General features: G+C 38.8%; 2 protein-coding genes across 4 annotated transcripts in view; one reads left to right on the top strand and one right to left on the bottom strand.

Moving 5' to 3' along the window:
* DNAJC21 (DnaJ heat shock protein family (Hsp40) member C21) overlaps nt 1–5,887 on the top strand; it is a 16,622-nt gene extending 10,735 nt beyond the window's left edge. Inside the window, exons 8-12 of one of the 2 annotated variants that reach the window (XM_042825694.1) lie at nt 257–415; nt 1,013–1,052; nt 2,726–2,916; nt 3,269–3,341; nt 4,056–5,887. In XM_042825694.1, the coding sequence (XP_042681628.1) occupies nt 257–415; nt 1,013–1,052; nt 2,726–2,916; nt 3,269–3,341; nt 4,056–4,220 (628 nt within the window). In that variant the 3' untranslated portion in view covers nt 4,221–5,887. Of the gene's footprint in view, nt 1–256; nt 416–1,012; nt 1,053–2,725; nt 2,917–3,265; nt 3,342–4,055 lie in introns of both variants that reach the window. The other variant, XM_042825693.1, reaches the window with a different exon arrangement.
* On the bottom strand, nt 4,208–18,876 carry AGXT2 (alanine--glyoxylate aminotransferase 2). 2 transcript variants are annotated; one of them, XM_042825695.1, is made up of 14 exons: nt 18,837–18,876; nt 18,110–18,195; nt 17,600–17,784; nt 17,171–17,294; nt 15,788–15,882; nt 14,617–14,710; nt 13,487–13,580; nt 12,444–12,544; nt 11,828–11,920; nt 10,922–11,054; nt 10,226–10,314; nt 9,144–9,293; nt 8,032–8,130; nt 4,208–6,586 (listed from the first exon to the last, which is right to left on the bottom strand). In XM_042825695.1, exons 1-14 carry the CDS (start codon nt 18,874–18,876, stop codon nt 6,476–6,478), a joined length of 1,494 nt encoding a protein of 497 aa, XP_042681629.1. In that variant the 3' UTR covers nt 4,208–6,475. The 2 variants fall into 2 exon arrangements, with proteins under 2 accessions (XP_042681629.1, XP_042681630.1); XM_042825696.1 differs by lacking the exon at nt 18,837–18,876 and adding an exon at nt 18,780–18,808.

Below are 18,876 nucleotides of genomic sequence, written 5' to 3'. Positions count from 1 at the left end.
AAGTGTGTCTGTATATAGCTGGAAACTTTTCAGCAGTGGTAGGGGCAGGCATTGCTTTGTTAAAGCAACTTTTTAACAAGCATTGTAAGAAATTTTTAGCTTCGCATAATAATGTCTTCTTTCCAGCTGAGACATTATCAGAGCAAAGTTTTCCATTCTTACTAGTGATAAATAATGGCCCTTTTGTTAATTTATATGTGAGTGTAACAGTATTTACTCAAATATACCTGCAGTAACTATTCAATAATCTTCATAGCATGAAGAATCATGAAAAATCAAAGAAGCATCGGGAGATGGTGGCACTGTTACGACAGCAACTGGAAGAAGAGGAAGAGAAATTTCCTGCGTCTTCAGATGATGTGAATGGAATGCATACCAAAGAGGAGGAAGAAACAGGAGAGGTGCCCAAACAGAAGTACTTAAAATTATTTATTATTTTAAATTTTATTATGAGTTATGATTTATTAAATCTCTGAGCTCAGAGGGAGCTTCTGACTGGATTAGTTGTTGTATTGGAACTCACAGTTTTGTGCCAATTTAAACATTTCTTTGTATTGGAGTTCCAATAAAATGCATACATTAATTTGTCCGGATTCATATGTAGGGTATTTTTCAAACAGAGAAGCTTGATGCAGTTCCAGTGTATACTAGTTTAGTTATGCTACTCTTTGTCAGTTGGATGCTGGCATCGGTAGAAAATGAGCGTGCTTGAAAATGAATGGAACTTAATAAGTTACGTTGTACAACTTCCATTCTTTGAATGGACCAAGCGTAATATCAGCTGCCTTTTTAGTATCTTTAAGTTCAGTCTGAGCAGAATAAATGTTTTGTTAATGCAGTAAGTAGATGATGAGAAGTGTTGCTTTCATTTCAGATGAGAATTGTTTTCTAGTTGTGGCTGCTATCTCTCTCATGTTACAGTGTTAAGAAAAATATAATTTGATACCTTTCTAGAAATTGTATTAATGTTTTCTTTTTTAAAAAAGTCTATTTTACATTCTTACCTTTCCAGACTCTCCAAGAAGCAGAAGAAGAAACAGAAAACAATGATGGTAGGCAATCAGACATAATGAATTTCAAAGAACTTTATTTACAACATGATTTTGTTTTATATATTATCGTAATACATCTCACAGACCTAACTTGAGAAGCATCTGTACAAACAGAATAAATGTGGTGCATGTTCCAAAAAGCTTATGGGTTGAAATGTGAAGAAAGGAGATTGAATGGACAGAGAGAGAATGCAAGGATCAGCAAGACCAGCAGTGGCTCTGATGTATTAGTGACTTAACTGTTTGGTGATGGTCTTCTGCTTTGATTGATAGACCTGGAAGAATGTACTGTTTGTAAAGTAACTTTATTAGCATCCTACTGAAACTAACAAACACCATTCACTCCACCTCTCACTTGCATTCCAGGCACCAGTAATGCCAATCTGGCATGTTCCAGGATCCCATCTGTGCATGACAGAACAGATCTGTGCTGACAGGAGCAGGCTGGGATTCAAGAATTGCTTGTCTGTGTCAGCCTTGAGTGTCAGGAACACCACACAGGGCAGACTGCTCCCTCTGCCTTTCTCATGCATGATCCTTTCCTATTTGTACTTCTTTCCTATTCAGTATCACTCAATCATAGTCATGAAACCACTGAGCTACATACGCTAGATGCTGCATCTTGCATGTTTTCCAGGATGGCCTCAGGGTTTTTCCCCAGCCTAACCCTTCTAGTGTTATGTGTTCCCCTTCTCTGCCCTCTCCTCATCATCATCTCTTATCAAGAAACTTCTCCAAGGCTTTCAATCAGCTGAATTTTTCTTGCTTCTCTTTGTTGGTTTTGCATTGTCCAAGTTGTATTGGCTTGCCCTTCTTGTTTCCATGCAGGCCATCAACATCTTATCCAGCTCTGGCCTCTTCACTTCCTTTTCAGTTTCTCTGAAATTCTTTTTCATCTACTTTATAAATCTTCTGTGTAGGCACCTTGTCTCCCATCCTTCAGTTATGTGAAGTTAGGTTTTTTGCAGCCTGGAATGTGGGCTGCATACTCGCATAACTGACCTGGAATTTTATTATGCAGAGATCCTAGAAGCGTAACTTCTATCTGCTATCAGTCTTCACCGAGAGTTGACAATTATTGTGATCTTTGGTTTTCTGCCTGGAGATAAAACTACCTGAGAAAACGTGGCTAAGCTATCTATGTCTGCAAGAGTTACTGTAGGAGATGTAGTTATATTAACACAGTGTTACGTTTATTCTACTTTTGGAAATTGAGCTTTGCCTCAGACATGCACAGATATTGACCTCTTACTAAACAGTTGTTGACTCTGATTCTGATACATGGAAAAGGTAGCCAGAAGATAGGGAGGGAAGATACAGTGTGTTTTGCTTCAGTCGGTTCAGTTATTTTGGCTTAAGTGTCCTAATACAGATGTCTGGCACAGAAACCAGTCAAAATGTTAGTCAAAATTAAAAACCAAGCCATTATGATGTGATGTGACATAGAGCCTTGTGTTCAAGCTCTTTGTGTAATTAAAAACACAGCTGGTCTCATCTTTCAGAAGAGAGGAGTGAAGATTTTGCTTGTTGGAATCCCACTGAAAATACAGCGTAAAATTCAGAGGCTTCATGGTTTTGTGTGTTCTCCCCACACACTCATGTTTTAAGGTAAATGATGATAAGCATAGTCACTAATGAGCATCAAGTAACTTTTATTTCTTCTATTTGGACAGACTTACGAGGACTCTTTGGATAAAAGTGCTGATGAGGAAACAATTGAGAAAAAGGAATTGCCCTGTGTGGAGAAAGACAGTGGCCCAGCTGAGCAGTCTGTAAATGATAACCAAAGATGTGCTGTGACAGAGGAAGCAAGTGCTACAGAAGATAATAGCCAAGTGAATGAAGCACAGAGTGAAGTGAAAAGGTGTGCTGACCATGTCATTTTATGTCATGTTTGATACTGTAACAAGCAGATCTTTCTCACCTGTGAATTTAGGGCTACTCCACTAAATCAGAGTTACATAAATACAATACTGAACAAAGAGTGTTAGGATTTACTTTGGAAATGGTATTAGACTGCATATCAGCACTGCATCATTCACAAGTAGCTGATTCATCCTTTAGCAGAGTCTTGAGATTTCACGTAAGCCGCATGGCTTTCTGTTTTGCTGGAACCACTTAGGTTGTGTGAAGAAAGAACAGTGACTTGAATGCAATCACTCTTTAATTTGAATATTCTTGTGTACTAATCTTGGTTTCTCTTTGTCTGTCAGCAGCAGTAAGCCTAAGGGTAAAAAAGCCAAGGATGCAAAAAAGTCTGCTAAGGGATCTTCAGAACACCAAACAATGGTATGTTGAATTACTTACACTGTTTAAAAAAACAGGGTCATGTCATTACAAACAAAAAAAAGTTTATTTTACCTCCAGTTGCCAAATTCTGTTCTGGTTTACTACTTACTTTTTAATAATAATAGGTTCTCTTTCTGTGATTTTATTAGTATTTAGGACACTGGAACATCAGCTCTTGTCTATGCAAAGAAGTGAAGGGCTAAATTTCAGGTCTAGGAGAGTGGCTAGAACTCAGTTATCAAAGCAGTTCAAACCAAAAAATGTAAACATCTGAAGATGGCTGCTCTCAGCAGGCAGGTGGGAGACAGTACTGTCTGCATCTTTCCAAATATTGGTTCTTCCCAGAAGAACAACTCTAGTAATAGCTACACCTAAGGCATAAATTCGGCATACCTCAAATTCAAAATATTATATTTATAGTCTTGTTTACTGAGGTGAGATCAAAGTAATCTTTTTCATTAATTACTGTTGGTAAGCTTCTGCTGTATTCTTGGCTTTACTTGGCTCTCCTTAAAGTTTCACAAAGTTATGCTTTTAATATTTTATTTTAATTGCCAATCAGCAATAGGATATTAATTAGAGAAACAATTTAGTCACATTTAATTCTTCTACGAGTAGCTAGGTAGAGCCAATTGGTGTATTCTATTCATTACACAATGTATTTATTACACATCTTGTACAAATGTGAACAGTTTGTTTTCTTTCATCTTTCAGAATGAAGTTCCCATTCACTGTGTAACCTGCAACTGTACATTTCCATCCCGAAATAAACTGTTTGAACATCTAAAAGCAACAGGACATGCAAAAGCAACACAGCCACTGTCTGTAAATGGAGCTGTTCACACCAGAAGCAAAAAAGAGAAACGTAAAAACAGATAGAACTTTATTACACTGACAGTCTTTAGAATCATACAAGAAAATTCTCTAAAACATTGAAAAGTGTGCATTGCCTATTCTGAGGTAAAGTGGGAAGGCAATCCCAGGTTTTGGTGGAAGAAACAAAAAGGAAAAAAGAAAAAAAAGGAAGATTTGGAAGATGTAACAAGGAGAATGTTATCTCGTGGAGCAATTTTTGCTTTTGCTTGTTTTTACCATTTTTTCTTTACTGACTGAACTTGACCTACCCTTCTGACAGCTGTCTTGGTGAAGGGGCAGTAGTGATGCAGAGTTGCCTAGCATTCCTGTTGAAACTTGTGTGGATGGAGTAACTATGCAGAGGGAATACGTTATTTTACCACATCACAGTTGTTTTCTTTACAGAGACAGAAAATTATTTGAGGCTAAGATTGGACTCTGCTATTTTGATCTTCCATCAAAAATGAAATATGAGCAGCACAAGTGGAAGAGTAACCGTCCTCAGTGTCCCCTTCAAATTAACCAGCAGACAAAAGGGGAAAGATGTCAGAGTTGGTTAATTACAGTTTGGACAGTCCCTGTTAATTTTGTACGTGACCATGTGTGCTAAGGTGTTTGTACTGGGGAGGGAAATCCTGTGGATGAGCCTTCCTGGAATAAGTGTGGGAAGGAATGGATGATGGCTGAAGTGTCAGTATTAATGTGTATGAGTTGACTTGCACGCAGGGATTCTGTCCTATGGTACATGCACACTTGATGCTGCCAATTGAGGAGAGAGTGGCAGGTGGTATGGATTGCTCTCCACATGTGTTTTTATTTCCTAATGAAAAACAAAATGGGAACTGGTATTATGTCTCTGTTTAAGTGTGTAATTAATTCATTCTGAATAACACTTAACAAAAAGAAAAGATGAACACCTGAGTTTGGAGTGCAAGTGAACAGAAGAGTTTTGCAAAACAAGCAGTCAGTGAAGTCAGAGAATCCAGTGTTCATGGAGGACTTGGGGATATGGTATTTTTAGTATACTCCTAGCTTTTTCTGTATTTCTCTCATTGCATTTTCTAAATGTAATGCTCTTGCCTTACCTGAGTTGCTCTGGCATTTCAGCTTATCAAAAAAAAGGGTGGAAACAGAACTGTTACTAGATCAATAAATTATTCAAACATTAAAACTTTCATCAAAGTAAAATGACAAATGTATAGTTCTTGCTAACAGAGAACAATGCTACTTTTATTGGAGAGTGGAGAAGGTAACAAAAATTTTGTTTCAAAAGTGATTATGTTAGAAAAGTTGTACTTTGTTTCACCTATCTTTGCTAAATAACTACAAATCCAAAAGCAGCAGGAAGAAAAGCAAAGAGGGTTTTTGTTTTTGTTTTTGTTTTGTTTTTTTGGTTTTTTTTTTTTTTGAGGGGATGATGACTGGATTTGACATTAAAAATAATTTCCATAATTAGAAACTTTCAATTTGTGTGCACAGATTTTTTAATGATGTTGTAATTACATTGTATCATTGTGATAAAGTTTTAGCTCTGTTTGAGACACGCAGTTACATTCTGCTCAGAATGCTTCCTAGCCCAAGAGTGACTTTGTGTGAAATCTCATGTTATGGGGTAAGACTTAAGCTGCAAAAAAACTTTTCAGTTGATTATTTTTGTTATTTAAATAAAATAAAACAATGATGAAATATTGGTTTTTATGTATGCTCATGCTTATTGGGTGTACAAGGCACTGGTAGCTGCAGAGGTGACGCCGTGGAAGAGGTGGTCAGGGACTCCCCTGTATTGGTCACAGCTGGCTTTGCAGCAATCCTACCACATGCCAGCGTTCAATCAAGCAAGAGTTTGTATTGCCTCTGCTGAAAATGTAGGTAAGAAATGGCAGCAAAGGAGACACAGGAACAAAGCAGGAACAAAGCTGGAACAAGGGAACAGATAACCTGTAACCTCACCCAAGGGGACTGTAGCCTGCTAGAGAACTTCTGCTGGAGCGTAGAAAACCAGTGAGAGAAAAGCAGCAGTAGAAGAGTAAGGAACAAGGAGCAGCTGAAATAAACTATTGTGTTTTGACCATTCCCAACCTCTAGCATTGCCTGTTGCCTTGTTGAGGGCAACTGAAATACCTGTATTTTGATAAAATGGGGTAGAGAGCATTCTTTTAAGTCTGGTTCTGTAACAGTAGTCTTATGATGCTGACAAGTATTTTATCTTTAGACTATGCTTCCTTTAGAGTCTGGACAGCAAGGCTCAGGTCCGACGTGCATCTTGTAAAGAAACAAGACTACTTTCCAGCTGCTTTTCCCGTGTGTTTCTCTAGTGCAGTATGAATTACTTCAACAGCAAAGTCAACATCCTTTTTAGTAATGCACATAGGGGGTTTAATTCTAAATGTCTGAAGAGAAAGAAAAAGAAAAGACAACCTTAAGATCATATGCAAACAACACCTGTTCTAGCAGCCCATCTAGGTTAGCACCGTTCCCTGCTAAACAATATAACCCAAACAATGAAAAATAATACAGAGCTGCAGTGCTGGGAGTGAGGCCTCTGAAAAACACACCCTGAAATGAGGCACTGACTGCTGCTTCTAATGCCCCCTCTGCTCCAGGGACAGATCAACTGTTTTCAAAAGAGAGCTGACTGGAGTAGATTGTTTCTGTTACTCTAGGTGGAGCCTGAACATCCACCCTTAGATGGATTTGTACTAAGAGCCAGATGAAACAAAATGGGCATTTTTTTCCTTTCTAGCAACTTTGCCATAGTGAAACAGTACTTATTAAGAATGGTAAGTCCCCTGCATTGTGTTAACCTGCTGTTATTTTTCTTTTATATGAAAGGCTTTCCAGTAAGTTTTGAAGAGAATCACTAAAAACGAACTTTCACTTAGATCAGTGTAGCTTGTTGATCAGGATTGCATGTTGATCAGGAAGGGATATATGCACAGTGCAATTTAGTAAGAAATTAGGTTCTAATAGTCCAAATATTTGGTAGTATAATGTTTACAAAGTCATTTAACTTGAGTAAGAATCTTAAACTTTCTTTTTAAGTTTTTCTGTCTATGTATTCTGTATGCAGACTACATGCAGAAAGCACATAACGGGCTTTCTTCCCCCACTTCAGCTGAGGCTGACTTCAGATAATGCTCCCAGGCAGAGCAATCCCATGAGCAGAATCAGATTTTACTACACTGCAGCATACAACCTGTCTTCTGGTTTGTGACTGGAAGCCTATGAGATGACAGAGGCAGTGCCCAGCTTCTTCTAGCTGTGTACCCATCTCATAGAAAAGCTGCTCTGAGGGTTTAACTCACCTACCATCCCAAAGTCTGTTACTAATCTGCATGCTCTAAGAAACTTGTGGCACGGAGCCATGAGTGCAGCATAACGTATGTTCAAGTGGCTGATGCCCATTTGGTTGCAATTCTCACTTCTGTGCTGTATTGCTGAATTTGCTGCTACGAGCTCTCTTTACATTTATTTTTTATATCAACATCCAGATAGGATATTATCAGCTCTCTAGAATGAAAGAACTAGCAAGAATAAACTTGTTTCTCTGTCACCAGATCAGGTTATAACTCCAACAGTAACAAATGCTTAGCAGACCTGAATATTGCTGATTTCCTCTAATTAACATATATTATACTATCCTGCTTTTCTAAGTTAAGTTGTCCTTCCAAAGGAATACTGCAAGCTTGAAGGAAGTTCATCCCACTTTAAAAGGAAACAAACAGCTCCTGCCTGTTCTGCAAACCAAGAAAAATTAAGCAGGGAGAGCTTTTAAATATATATGTTTTCTAGTTCATTTACTAAACTAAAATTAATTTAACCAGAAGTTCGATACCTGATTGTAGAGTCCTCCTCTGCCGATCAGAACACCCATGTCTTTACAGTCCTCCCAGATTTGATTGATTTCTTCACATGGAAGAGGGTGGCGACTGTCCTATGGAATGTGAATAGTAAGCTTCACTAGGATATTCTAAATTAATTCCAGGAAAAAAATGTATTATTCCAGTTCTTCCAATAAATCCCATAGCTATCTCTGACCAAAAACATCAGCTGCATAAAGTAACTGCCATGCTACAAGCTAGGGGAAGAGTAGCTGGAAAGCTGCCCAAAAGAAAAGGACCTGGAGACACCGGCTGACAGCTGGCTGAACACGAGCAAACAGAGGCCAAGAAACCCAATGACATGCTAATACAGCAAGGATGTGATCATCCCCCTGGACTTGGCACTTGGCTGTACTCTGAATACTGTGGTTAGTTTGGGGACCCTTACTATGAGAAAGACTTTGAGGAGCTGGAGTGTGCCTACAGAAGAGCAGCAAAGCTGGTGAGGGGTCTGGAGCACAGGTTTTGTGCGGAGTGGCTGAGGGAATTTTGGTTATTTGGCTAACAGTGGTCAGGCAAGACTTCATTGCTGCCCACAGTGACATCAAAGGAGGTTGTAGCAAGGTGGGGGTTGGCCTCTCCTGAAAGGTGCATGATGGGACAAGAGGGAATGGCCTTAAGTTGCAAGAGGGGAGGTTCAGGTTAGATACCAGGAAAAAAAATCGTTATTCAAGGGAAGCATTGGAACAGGCTGCAGCACTGTCTCTGGAGGTATTTAAAAGCCGCGGATGTGGTGCTTAGGGATGTGGTTTAGTGGTAGACTTGGCAGTACTGGGATACCAGCTGGGCTTGACCTTAGGTCTTTTCAAACCTAACTAATTCTATGATAATTGATCTGCTTTCTATGATGAATTTATGTAACTGAAGTGCACAAGTCACTGTTTACTTAAAACTTGTGAAATACTTGAAATGCCAGAATGTTTTAGCTCAGTTTTAGCCAGAACAGTGTTTTCTCACTCCATCATTAGTATTTAAGATAAAATATTCATATTATCACATTTCATCTCAGCTGAAATAAAACTTGCAATGGCACTGTAAGTCAGAATGTATAAAGTAAATCACCAACCTTATCTTTCACCATTTCTATCCCAATCATGAGTCCCTTGCCACGGACATCTCCAACAATCTCAAACTTCTCCCGTAGTTTAGCAAGCTCTAGTAACATGTATGTTCCCACATCCTTGCTGTTTTTTTGAAGATTATCTTCTTCAATAGCCTGGTAAAAAAGACATACAATGACAAAGCCACAAGAGAAGCTTCCTTCACCTCTGGTTAATCTCCATTTGGATTGGTGACCTTATGTTTATTTCACTTTCTCTCACAGATTTGCACACTGTGTTCCTTCATTGCTACAGTACTGAAATTTCTCCTCTCTTCCACTTTATCAGGTGGCATCAGGTTAAAACCGAACCTCTGTTCTTTTGCAAGTTTTATTTATTTCTCAACAATCATAATATTTTACTAATTCATGCTCACAAATAATCATAGCTGAAAAATACTTGGCCTCCATAATCTTGCCATAGATACCTTAACTCCTTCTCCAGCAATATGGAAAGAATAAAACTTGACATAATATACCTCTGTGTACGAGGCAGCATTTTAGTGAAGTCTGGGTAATTTAATTCTTTTAAATGCACTCCTTACTCTAAAAAGACCACTTTTAATCAAAGTTCTGACATGCTGCCAGCTGCCAGCTATGTGCAAATCATTTTATAAACTTAAAATCTGCTTCAAGAAAATTCATGAGTGAAAACAAAAAATACAATTTTAGAAGTTCACATGAGTGTTTTTCCCTCTTGTTTTCTTGCTTTTGTTTACTTTTCTTCTCCTGTCTCCTTTTCCTTCAATTGCATTTTATTTTTCCTAATTCTGACCATCTTCTTGCTCCAGATACAGGCTCTGACTTACTTAAAAGATGACATTACAGATGACTCATATTCCTGCAAAAGGAATGGAATTTTGCGGTGGAGATAATGAAATTTCTTCCCCCTTCACACAGGGTACTATAGCTATGTACAAATAATGCTTGTGAATGTTGATAAACTCAATACAGCTGTAAAATTGCCGACATACAATTTTACAGTAAGAACAAATGCAAGCATTTCTTATCTATCTTTTGCTACAAAAAAAGCACAACACTCTCCTTACATCAAGAACTGCAGATCCCACTACACAGGCCAAAGGATTTCCTCCAAAGGTATTGAAGTGAAGGTTTTGAGCCAAAGAATTTGCAATCTCTTAAAGAAAAAAATGTAATAATTAGTCTTACAGTTTCCTTACATTTGGTAACAACAGTTACCTACTTTAACTTAAGAATTTGCTGTGCTCCTATCCTGACTCTAAGTGAGTGAAATGATAGATTGTAATATATTGCAAACATTATAGAGACCAGATTGTAAAGACGGACTTAAAAAGGAAAACACAAAGCTAATATCACACTTAACAGTTAGTTGTTGCCTTAGGGCATCACCTACAAACGTTCCTCACCAGATTTATTCATATGAATCAAGTAGTCAGTTAACATGCTGCCTTACTTATTGTGCATTAATCATTAAAATGGTGCACTCAGAGAGGAGCTCCAGGATCTATTACCATGTCTACCCATGACTCACAAGGTTATCTCTGCTTTAGTTATACTACTAACCTCATTCAAATAAATCTTGACACTGGTATAGCACAGCACTTGATAAAATCATACAAAATTGAGAACCCAACTCTTTCACCTCAGAAAACAGCTTGAGACCAAGATTTATTAATAATCTGAACATACACCTCTCCAGTAAGTAATTATTGTGCCGATGTATGTGCCCTATTTTGATCTTTAGCAGAACAGAATGAATATACCTTTTGTTGTAACAACAGCTGCCATTGGAAAGCCATTACCAATTCCTTTTGCTAAAGTAACTATGTCAGGGACTACGTCATGCGTTTGAAATCCCCAGAAATGGCTGCCTGTCCGTCCAAATCCTGTCTGTACCTTTCAAAGGAAAAACCCAGAGAAATCCCCGTTATCTTCTCACATTTTACAGTACAGTTCATTTTTCTTTTCTTTCTATTATTGCTGATCTGCAAGCATGCCTAGAATCAACTGCTGTAGTAAGATCCTTACTTGGGTAGCTTTACACAAAATACTACTTACTATAATTTGTTTTTTCCTTTCGCAAATGGAATAGCTAACATCTCACCAATCTTAGGACGGTTGAGATGTACAAACACACTGCAGCATCCACTTAAAAAAGGAGAGGAAACACAATTGTTAGCATGTTCCAAAGTAGCAATCCTATTTCTGTTGATCTATTCTATCTTAGGCAAGTAGCACAGTCCCAAGAGTTCACCAGTATGGCAACAGGCAAATTTCATTTAGATAAATGGTTGAAGAGGAACAGCAAAATAAACCCTTTCTAGAGTTCACATACTCCAACAACACTTGTAAGAAAGACTGCTATTGTGACAACAGCCAGGTCACAGCTGGCATTTATTAACTGCATGTTTTTGTAAATTTACTCTACGCTACTCTAAAACCCAAAGATTCAAGCCTGCTACAAGCCTTACCTGTGTCTAAAATTATTAGAATACCACAGTGCAGAATAAACATTAAAAACCAGGAGCCTTGAAAAAATGCACTGTGATATCCTCCATCTATGAAATATTTGTCAATTCCCTTACTTAGAGAGTTCCAGTTTGCCTTCAGGTGGATTTTCGGAAGACTTACAGAGATACACAAAACTTGAGAGAGGTGAAAACACTCACTTCATCTGAAATACAAACACCTCCTCTTTCCCGTACTAGCCGATAAGCTTCCTTTAAGAAACCTTTTGGGTACTGAACAGCTCCATTAATACCCTGCCAAGAAAAAAAAAAAGTCTTCAGGAACAGAAAACGAAACAGGAATTTTGCTGGGTGATTATCCTACAGTGAGAAAAAAGTCAGCAGCCCTCAGGTAATAGCAAGACTGTTGTCTCAAATTTCTGGCTTCAGCATTGAAACTGCTCAGGTCATGTATTCCCATCCCATTGGGTAGTATCCTGTTCAGTAAGCTGTGCTTGTATGAATGTTTGTGAGGCCACAGCGTAAAATCAATCACTGTAAAACAGAATGGGTTAAACTGCCAAAACAAGTACCTTGAAAACCTGTGCACTGAGAAAGACATGAACAGATTGGTGGGAAACCTAACTGACATCCCTTCTTTGGTAAAGTTGTTTAGAATACTGTTTCCTCAATTTCTGTTCACATTCCCAGTTTTCTTTTTAATCAGAAATCTTACTGCATACCTAGAAGGCAACGGCTCCTTACATCAGGGCTTAGTAAGTAAAAGCAGAGTTAAACTTCATGCGCTACAGCAACTGAGAAATGGCAAACTACCTACTTGAATTGGTTCAGCAATAAATCCAGCTATTGTCTTTGGCACAGCAGTGTTCAGAGTATCTTTGAACTGTTCAATGTACTGTTCGTTTGCATGACATACACCTGTTTAGAGGGAAAATATTTTAAAGACCATTTACTTAAAGTGGTAGAAGCAGCATCAACACATGAAACTGCACATCTAATCTACAAGTACTACTTGACTATATGGTAAATATCACCTCCCAAATACATAAAAAATTCTAAATCTTACAGGAAAGATCCCCTTATTTTCTCATAAACTATACTCCAAAGACTGCGAGTTTAGATACTGGCAAAGCTGCCAGACTTTTTACATAATAACACAACTAAGTAATCTGCACATTGGAGACAGTGTTTCTGAATCACTCATATCAGCGGAAGAAATAAGTAAACATTTTCTCAGGGGTTAATAAATGCCAGCATAAGGCATAGGGAATCATTAGGTTAGTGCAGATACCAGGATTCTGGAGAATACAGTTGCATATCAGTCTATGCTGTAACGAAGAATAGAGCAATTAGTATAGCTAATCCTCCTGATCACTACAGAGGGCAAAACTAAGAAGAAAATATTTTATATGCAAGTGAATTAAAACAACAAAAAACGCCTACTGACATGGTGGAAAAAATACAGAATTTACTACTAAAAGGAGAGCAGTAGAGGAGCTTCCACACTGTATGACATGCATGAAACACAACCAACATTTCTGTTCTTTCCGATGTACAAAGGTTTGAGTTCCACAGGATCCCGAATATCAGAGCTGATCATGAAAAATGCTAGAAATAGGATTTTGGGAGGAAATTTGAGCGTATGACCAACATTTTTCCTGTGGGAAGCAGGTACATGAGGTTTTTGCAGTATTTACTTTAAAAACCCTTGCAAATCCTAACCAGAGGCCTGATGAGGAATGGCCATCTTTCTGGTGGAGGTAGATACAACCTAAACAGTAATCTGAGCATACACCTTACTCCTATAGCCCCCAGGTATTCTCTAATCTAAAATACTCATACTTTTTACCATTTACCAACCTTCAGAACAGCTGCATCTTCGAACAGTTTGCACTGGTGAATCTCTACAATTGCTGCCTCCCCATGGACCACGAAAAACATCTGGTAACATTGTCTGTCAAGATAAAAGGAATATCTGATGACAGCTTTCTAAGAGATATGTTAATCATACCTGAGGATGAGTTTAATGAAATAGCAAATGTATAAACAAACAACAACAACAAAAACCACTGCTAAAATGAATATCTAGTTCCAGAGACTTGTCCAAAGAACACTCATAAAATAATATCAAAATTCCTCCACATGCGTATTCCTGCAGTAGTGATTCAATCCATTGCTTCCTTTAGTTTGCTCTTTGAGTTAGTCAGCCATTATGGTTACCTAATACTAATGGCAGCGTTGTCAGAGTTGCCAGTAGTACTTTAATAATCTAATAAGAACTTTAATAATCTAAACTATGACAAAATCTGCAAAGTACTGGCAGGCTGATATCACAGCAGATTGAAAATTGGGAATTCCTGCCTTCTTATCCTGCTGATGAGTTGCCTGAAGACATGGAATGTTTCATCTAGTGAACCAGACTGTGAGTCTGCTCTAAAGGTGCCTTCCTAGAGCTCATGTTGTGGCTCTACTGCCAGTTCAGACTGGAACATCCAATGCTATCTTCTGGTAATCAGAGAGCCATTCTCATCTTCTCAAGGGCACAGATATAACTTATTGCCATTTTTCTTCAATGGTCAGTAACAGATATCTCTCTTCTCTTGCTGACATAAAGGATGGGTTCATTTTCATTCCTGGGCAGTATCATCTTCAGATCATCAGAAATTAGCTTTGCACAGATTTGCCAAAGCAAACATGAAAAAAAGAGTCTTGACTATTACTACTTTGCACATAGCTGAACTTCCATGATAGTACCAAGCAAAAAACAAAGCTCTGTAAATCATGATAACTTGTGTTATGATTGTCCCAAATCTAAATTAGCATAAGTGCTACGTGGAGCATCCGGCTTCCGGCTCTTGTTGCAGGAACACATGTGTAATGTGATCAGTAACTGTTAAGCACTTTGAAGACAGAAACTTACTAATCATTGAAATGTTCAAATACATTTCTATTAGATTATTATTATTATATTGAGAAAAAAATAATCTCACTGTTGAACAGCCAATGCCATTGGCAACACCATGTTTGTAAGAACCGATAGACGTCAATCCCAGTGCGTAAGGGCTGCCTCCGTGGTATGCTCCTCTGTGCAAACAGACAAAGTACAAGAACATTTCTCACTTCCAAAGAGAGACTGTAGTTCTGAGAAGGCATGTTTCTGAGCTACAAATTATTGGGAAAAGTGTTTACTGAACAAGAAGATTCAGACTGCCTTTTTTTGCTCAGTTTTTGAAAGTTCCTCAACTGCCCATCTATATCGGTTTCCTGCAGTTTCACACATTGTAATTGTGAGGTGTGTTCACAAAGACAAGAGTACGAGGACTTGAACTGGTAGCAATTCAGAAAGCTTTTATGTAAGAGTTCTTCTGCAGCACCAGAACCCTGCAGAGTAAGCATCTGTGTTCTTTCAATCACAGGAACTGCTGCTCTCTCGAACAGATACTGCCGATCATTAAACTATATAGAAGTTTATTGCTAGTTTTATACACAAATCAGAAGTTCATTATGCAGAATATATAAGCCAGGTAGACACTCAATGTTCTGTTGAACAGAATGGAAGAAAAATATAACTCTTCATAAAATGGCCTTTTATTCTATTAACTGTGACTGTCTGGAAGCACGTAAAAGAATTGCTTACATTGGTGCTTACGTAGCCCTCACCTCTGCACCACCACTGTAGTTAAAGTCAGAAGAACTGTTTGTGTAGCCGTGCAGTGAACTGTGGTTCAGGGATCTGGCAGAAATATAAGGCAACAAAACAAACAAAACCAGAAGATCTTTCATCTGGGATAGTTTTCAGCCAGATCAGTTCCCTGCTGTGGTTCACCGCACTGCTATTTCAGAGGTACCTTTGAACTCCCATAGATGAGAGCAGAGTCGGAACAAATGAGGAAAGCAGCAATTGCTGAGGACTGCTCTGACCTTGAATGGAGGTCCACCATGACACAGCCTGAGCTAAATAAGAAAAGCAGAAATTGCCCCTTGTGTTTCCTATGCAAATGAGTCCTAATGTCCTGCACTAAATACTCAACTGATCTATTTCTTTGTCCAATGAGTGTCCTCAGCAGATCTGGTGTTAGATATTTCCTTTTTTTTTGTTTGTTTTAGGCATACAGAAACCAACTACACACACAGGTAGTTTGATTAAAACAATTGCATTACCTGAAACAGATGACATCGAAGTTCCGAGTGTATAATCTTGCCATGAACATGGCCAAATCATTGGCTTCTGACCCACTGTTGGTTAGGTAAACCACCTACAGAAGAATGCTTAGGGTCAGTATAGTGCACAACCACAATCTGCTTAGATGTCACTTCATAACACTACGAGGAATAAACTTTCACTGCTACAAAGAGATGCCACTGCAGTAAACTTTGTGTTGCCCACAGACTACAGATGGGAGTGATGATCAAGATGGTCTATCTACTATGAGACAATACAGAAATCTTTAATGCCAGGAAACTTCAGGTTTTCCATCTCACATCTAAGATGTAGCAATGGTTTTGAGTAAAATGAAAGTGTTTAGGTAAAACTGAGCTGACCAACTGAAAAACTTTCACAGCTGTGTACTACCCTTGTACAACAGTTACAAGTCAAAGACAGAGACACAACAGCAGAGAAGAAGAGGTATAAATAATTTGCTTATTAGTTGCAAATGAAAATCAAGGGGATCTTTTCCCCTTGTTTTCCCTCTTATTGATTTCCCCCACTTTTCAGCTGTCTTCCTTGTTTCACAGAATCACAGAGTTGCTGGCATCGGGAAGACCATTAACTGAACGGGTAGATTGGAGCTCAGATCTGTGAAGTACTCAGTCTCCTGTCAAGCAAGGAGTCTCTGCTTCTTCTCGAAATCAGTCCTTAATGAGCCCCAATCAAGGCCAGTCTCTTCATTACACCTCTTTTCAGGAAGCACAGCTTTTAAATTTTATTTTCAGAGGAGACTGAGATACTCCACTGCTTATTCTATGCAGATGCTTTACATTCATTTATTTTTAACGCTCTTCTTCCATTTTCTAAGACTGCAATAGCTTCACACATCTCTAGTAACCAAATTTCATTTTATGACTGGTTTCTTTTACCTGAAAAAAATCACAGTACTTTTCCTACTGATTCTGTGAATGTGATACATGACATTCATGTGGTTTGTTTACTTAAATAGCAGTAAAACTCACTACTCAAGATGCAGTCAAATACATTGCTCTTATAATTTTTGCAAGATCCTGTTAAAGATAATTACATGTAACAACAGTTAACAGCATTTCAGTTCCTTCAGTCATTTTTAAAGTGGCATCATCCTTTCAGAGTGTTTACTGGAGAGAAAGACTCAAGCAGAACAGCAGGAGCTTGGTTTATTACACTTGTCTACATCTGAGTGAGTCTACAGATAAAGTCTAGAAGCTCATCATGTTCTCTTTACCTGAAAGCCTGTGAAGAGGATTTCCCTCTGCAGATATTGTGGCTCTCATTTATGTATATAATAAATATTTCCATTTAATAAACAGACACCCCCGATTCCCACCCCTGCTCTGTCAGAAGTGAAGTACCTTAAGTGGATCTGGAAGAAGTGAAGTTAGCTTCTCAGCATATTCATGGATTGATGGATGCATGTAAATATTAGTGGTATGCCAAAGGCAAGCAAGCTGTTTTTGGGCAGCCATGGTTACCTTCCTGCAGGTAGCACAAGAAGAGACACAGGGTTTTAATTCAAAACACATGTATGCAAGCACATACACCCCTACTTCCATTACTATGCTGAAAATCCAGACATGGCTGCATTTGCCACCTGGATGAGCAAATAAATGAAAGAATTATTCAAAATATTGTGGAAATTGACCCAACTATGTAATACACAAAAATCCAGTGAATTATACCCTGACTTTCGGCTCACAGTGCCTGAGATGAACAAAGCCATCAGAAGTATTTCTCTTGCATTTTGTACTGCATTTCTGGAAATCAATCAGTAACATACTTACGGATGGCAGTGACCAACACTGACAGTAACAATTCCAGCAAAGAGATCAAGATATCTTCGTCCTTCATAATCAAACAGCCACTGCATATGTCCTTGATGCAGCAACAAAGGCTTCTTGTAATACATTCGCAGTGAAGGAGCAATATTCCGTTCACGAATCTTCAGCATATGTTCATATGGATATGACTGAGGGGAATAAAAAAGTCAATATCTGTTCATGCATTCTAAAGATGCAGCGGTTGTTCATAGAACAAAATTTTAATATACAACCAACTTTCTGAACCAAGACTGCTGTTCTATGCTTACTTATCCACTAAGTCTTTCAAACCAACAATTTAGCCATAAATCGTGGAGATGTAGGACAAATGCATCTCTGGGTTACGACTATAGTTCTAATAAACAAGAAAATTCTCTAGGTCCTACTTAATGGACAGCCTATTCATGGCAGGTGAGGTTATCACTCAGAGCTCATACTGTAGTCTTACATAAATTCAAGTGCAGTGTGACTTACTTGGTATTTTTCAGGTACAAAGTTGCAAGGAGGCATTTTTGCCCGCATAGACACAGAACTTTTCCATTTCTGCTGCCTAAAGACAACTGCAAAACAGTAGCAGAATTATCAAGCAGGAATCAAAGTGCACATCTGAAAGAGTTTCTCAATAAGCTTGCTCACAGAACACACAGGCTACCATTAAAACAATTTTTTTTTTTTTTTTTTTTTTTTTTTTGATACATCCTTCGGATGGAAGAAAATTACTTAAATACTCCGTTTTTGTAAAGGCAAAATGTGTCTTATTTCTGATGGAGAAGGAAAAAACAGCTTCTGACAGCTCTCATCAAGGAGCAGCATGAGCAGAGCCCTTTTCTCCGGGGCTGCAGAGTAGCTCTGAGCAAGGTGGCACAGCACCGCACACAGCTGTAGTTTCAAGGCACTCTCTCTGCACCCCAACGCAGAGCGGGACACCTTCGTTTTTCAGTGCCCCTGACACACGTTAAAACCTGGAGGAACGAGAAATAAAGCTCCCTGAAATAAACCAGGTACCAGCCGCTCAGAAAATATGAATGAATATGAAAACCCGTAAGTCTCGACAAGCTCTGCTTCCACAGGAACCCACATCCCGCCCCAGCCCCCGCCGGGGCTCCCAGAGCTTCGGAGCTGCGTTCCTGCGGACGAGCTCCACCTCAGCCCCCGGCTGGCCGCTATCGCCGCCCGTCCTCTCCCGCAGCCGCTCCCTCACCGCCGCCGAGCCGCCCGCCGCGCCCCAGCCCGCCCGCCAT

The sequence above is a fragment of the Centrocercus urophasianus genome, unplaced genomic scaffold (assembly GCF_019232065.1).
Source record: "Centrocercus urophasianus isolate 14NV4802_14NV808 unplaced genomic scaffold, USGS_Curo_1.0 seq_25, whole genome shotgun sequence".
Classification (NCBI taxonomy): domain Eukaryota; kingdom Metazoa; phylum Chordata; class Aves; order Galliformes; family Phasianidae; genus Centrocercus; species Centrocercus urophasianus.
Note: the sequence above shows the minus strand (reverse complement) of the source record. Positions and strands in the feature narration are given on the sequence as shown.

Excerpts from the sequence above, each read along its gene's own strand:
- AGXT2 (XM_042825695.1), bottom strand. The coding sequence starts at position 18,876 with ATGGCGGGCGGGCTGGGGCGCGGCGGGCGGCTCGGCGGCG. Across the intron at positions 11,921-12,443 it reads TTATTGCTGAACCAATTCAA|GGTATTAATGGAGCTGTTCA; the intron begins GTAGGTAGTTTG and ends TTTTCTTGGCAG. Across the intron at positions 9,294-10,225 it reads TGGGATCTGCAGTTCTTGAT|GCTATTGAAGAAGATAATCT; the intron begins GTAAGGAGAGTG and ends CTTTTTTACCAG.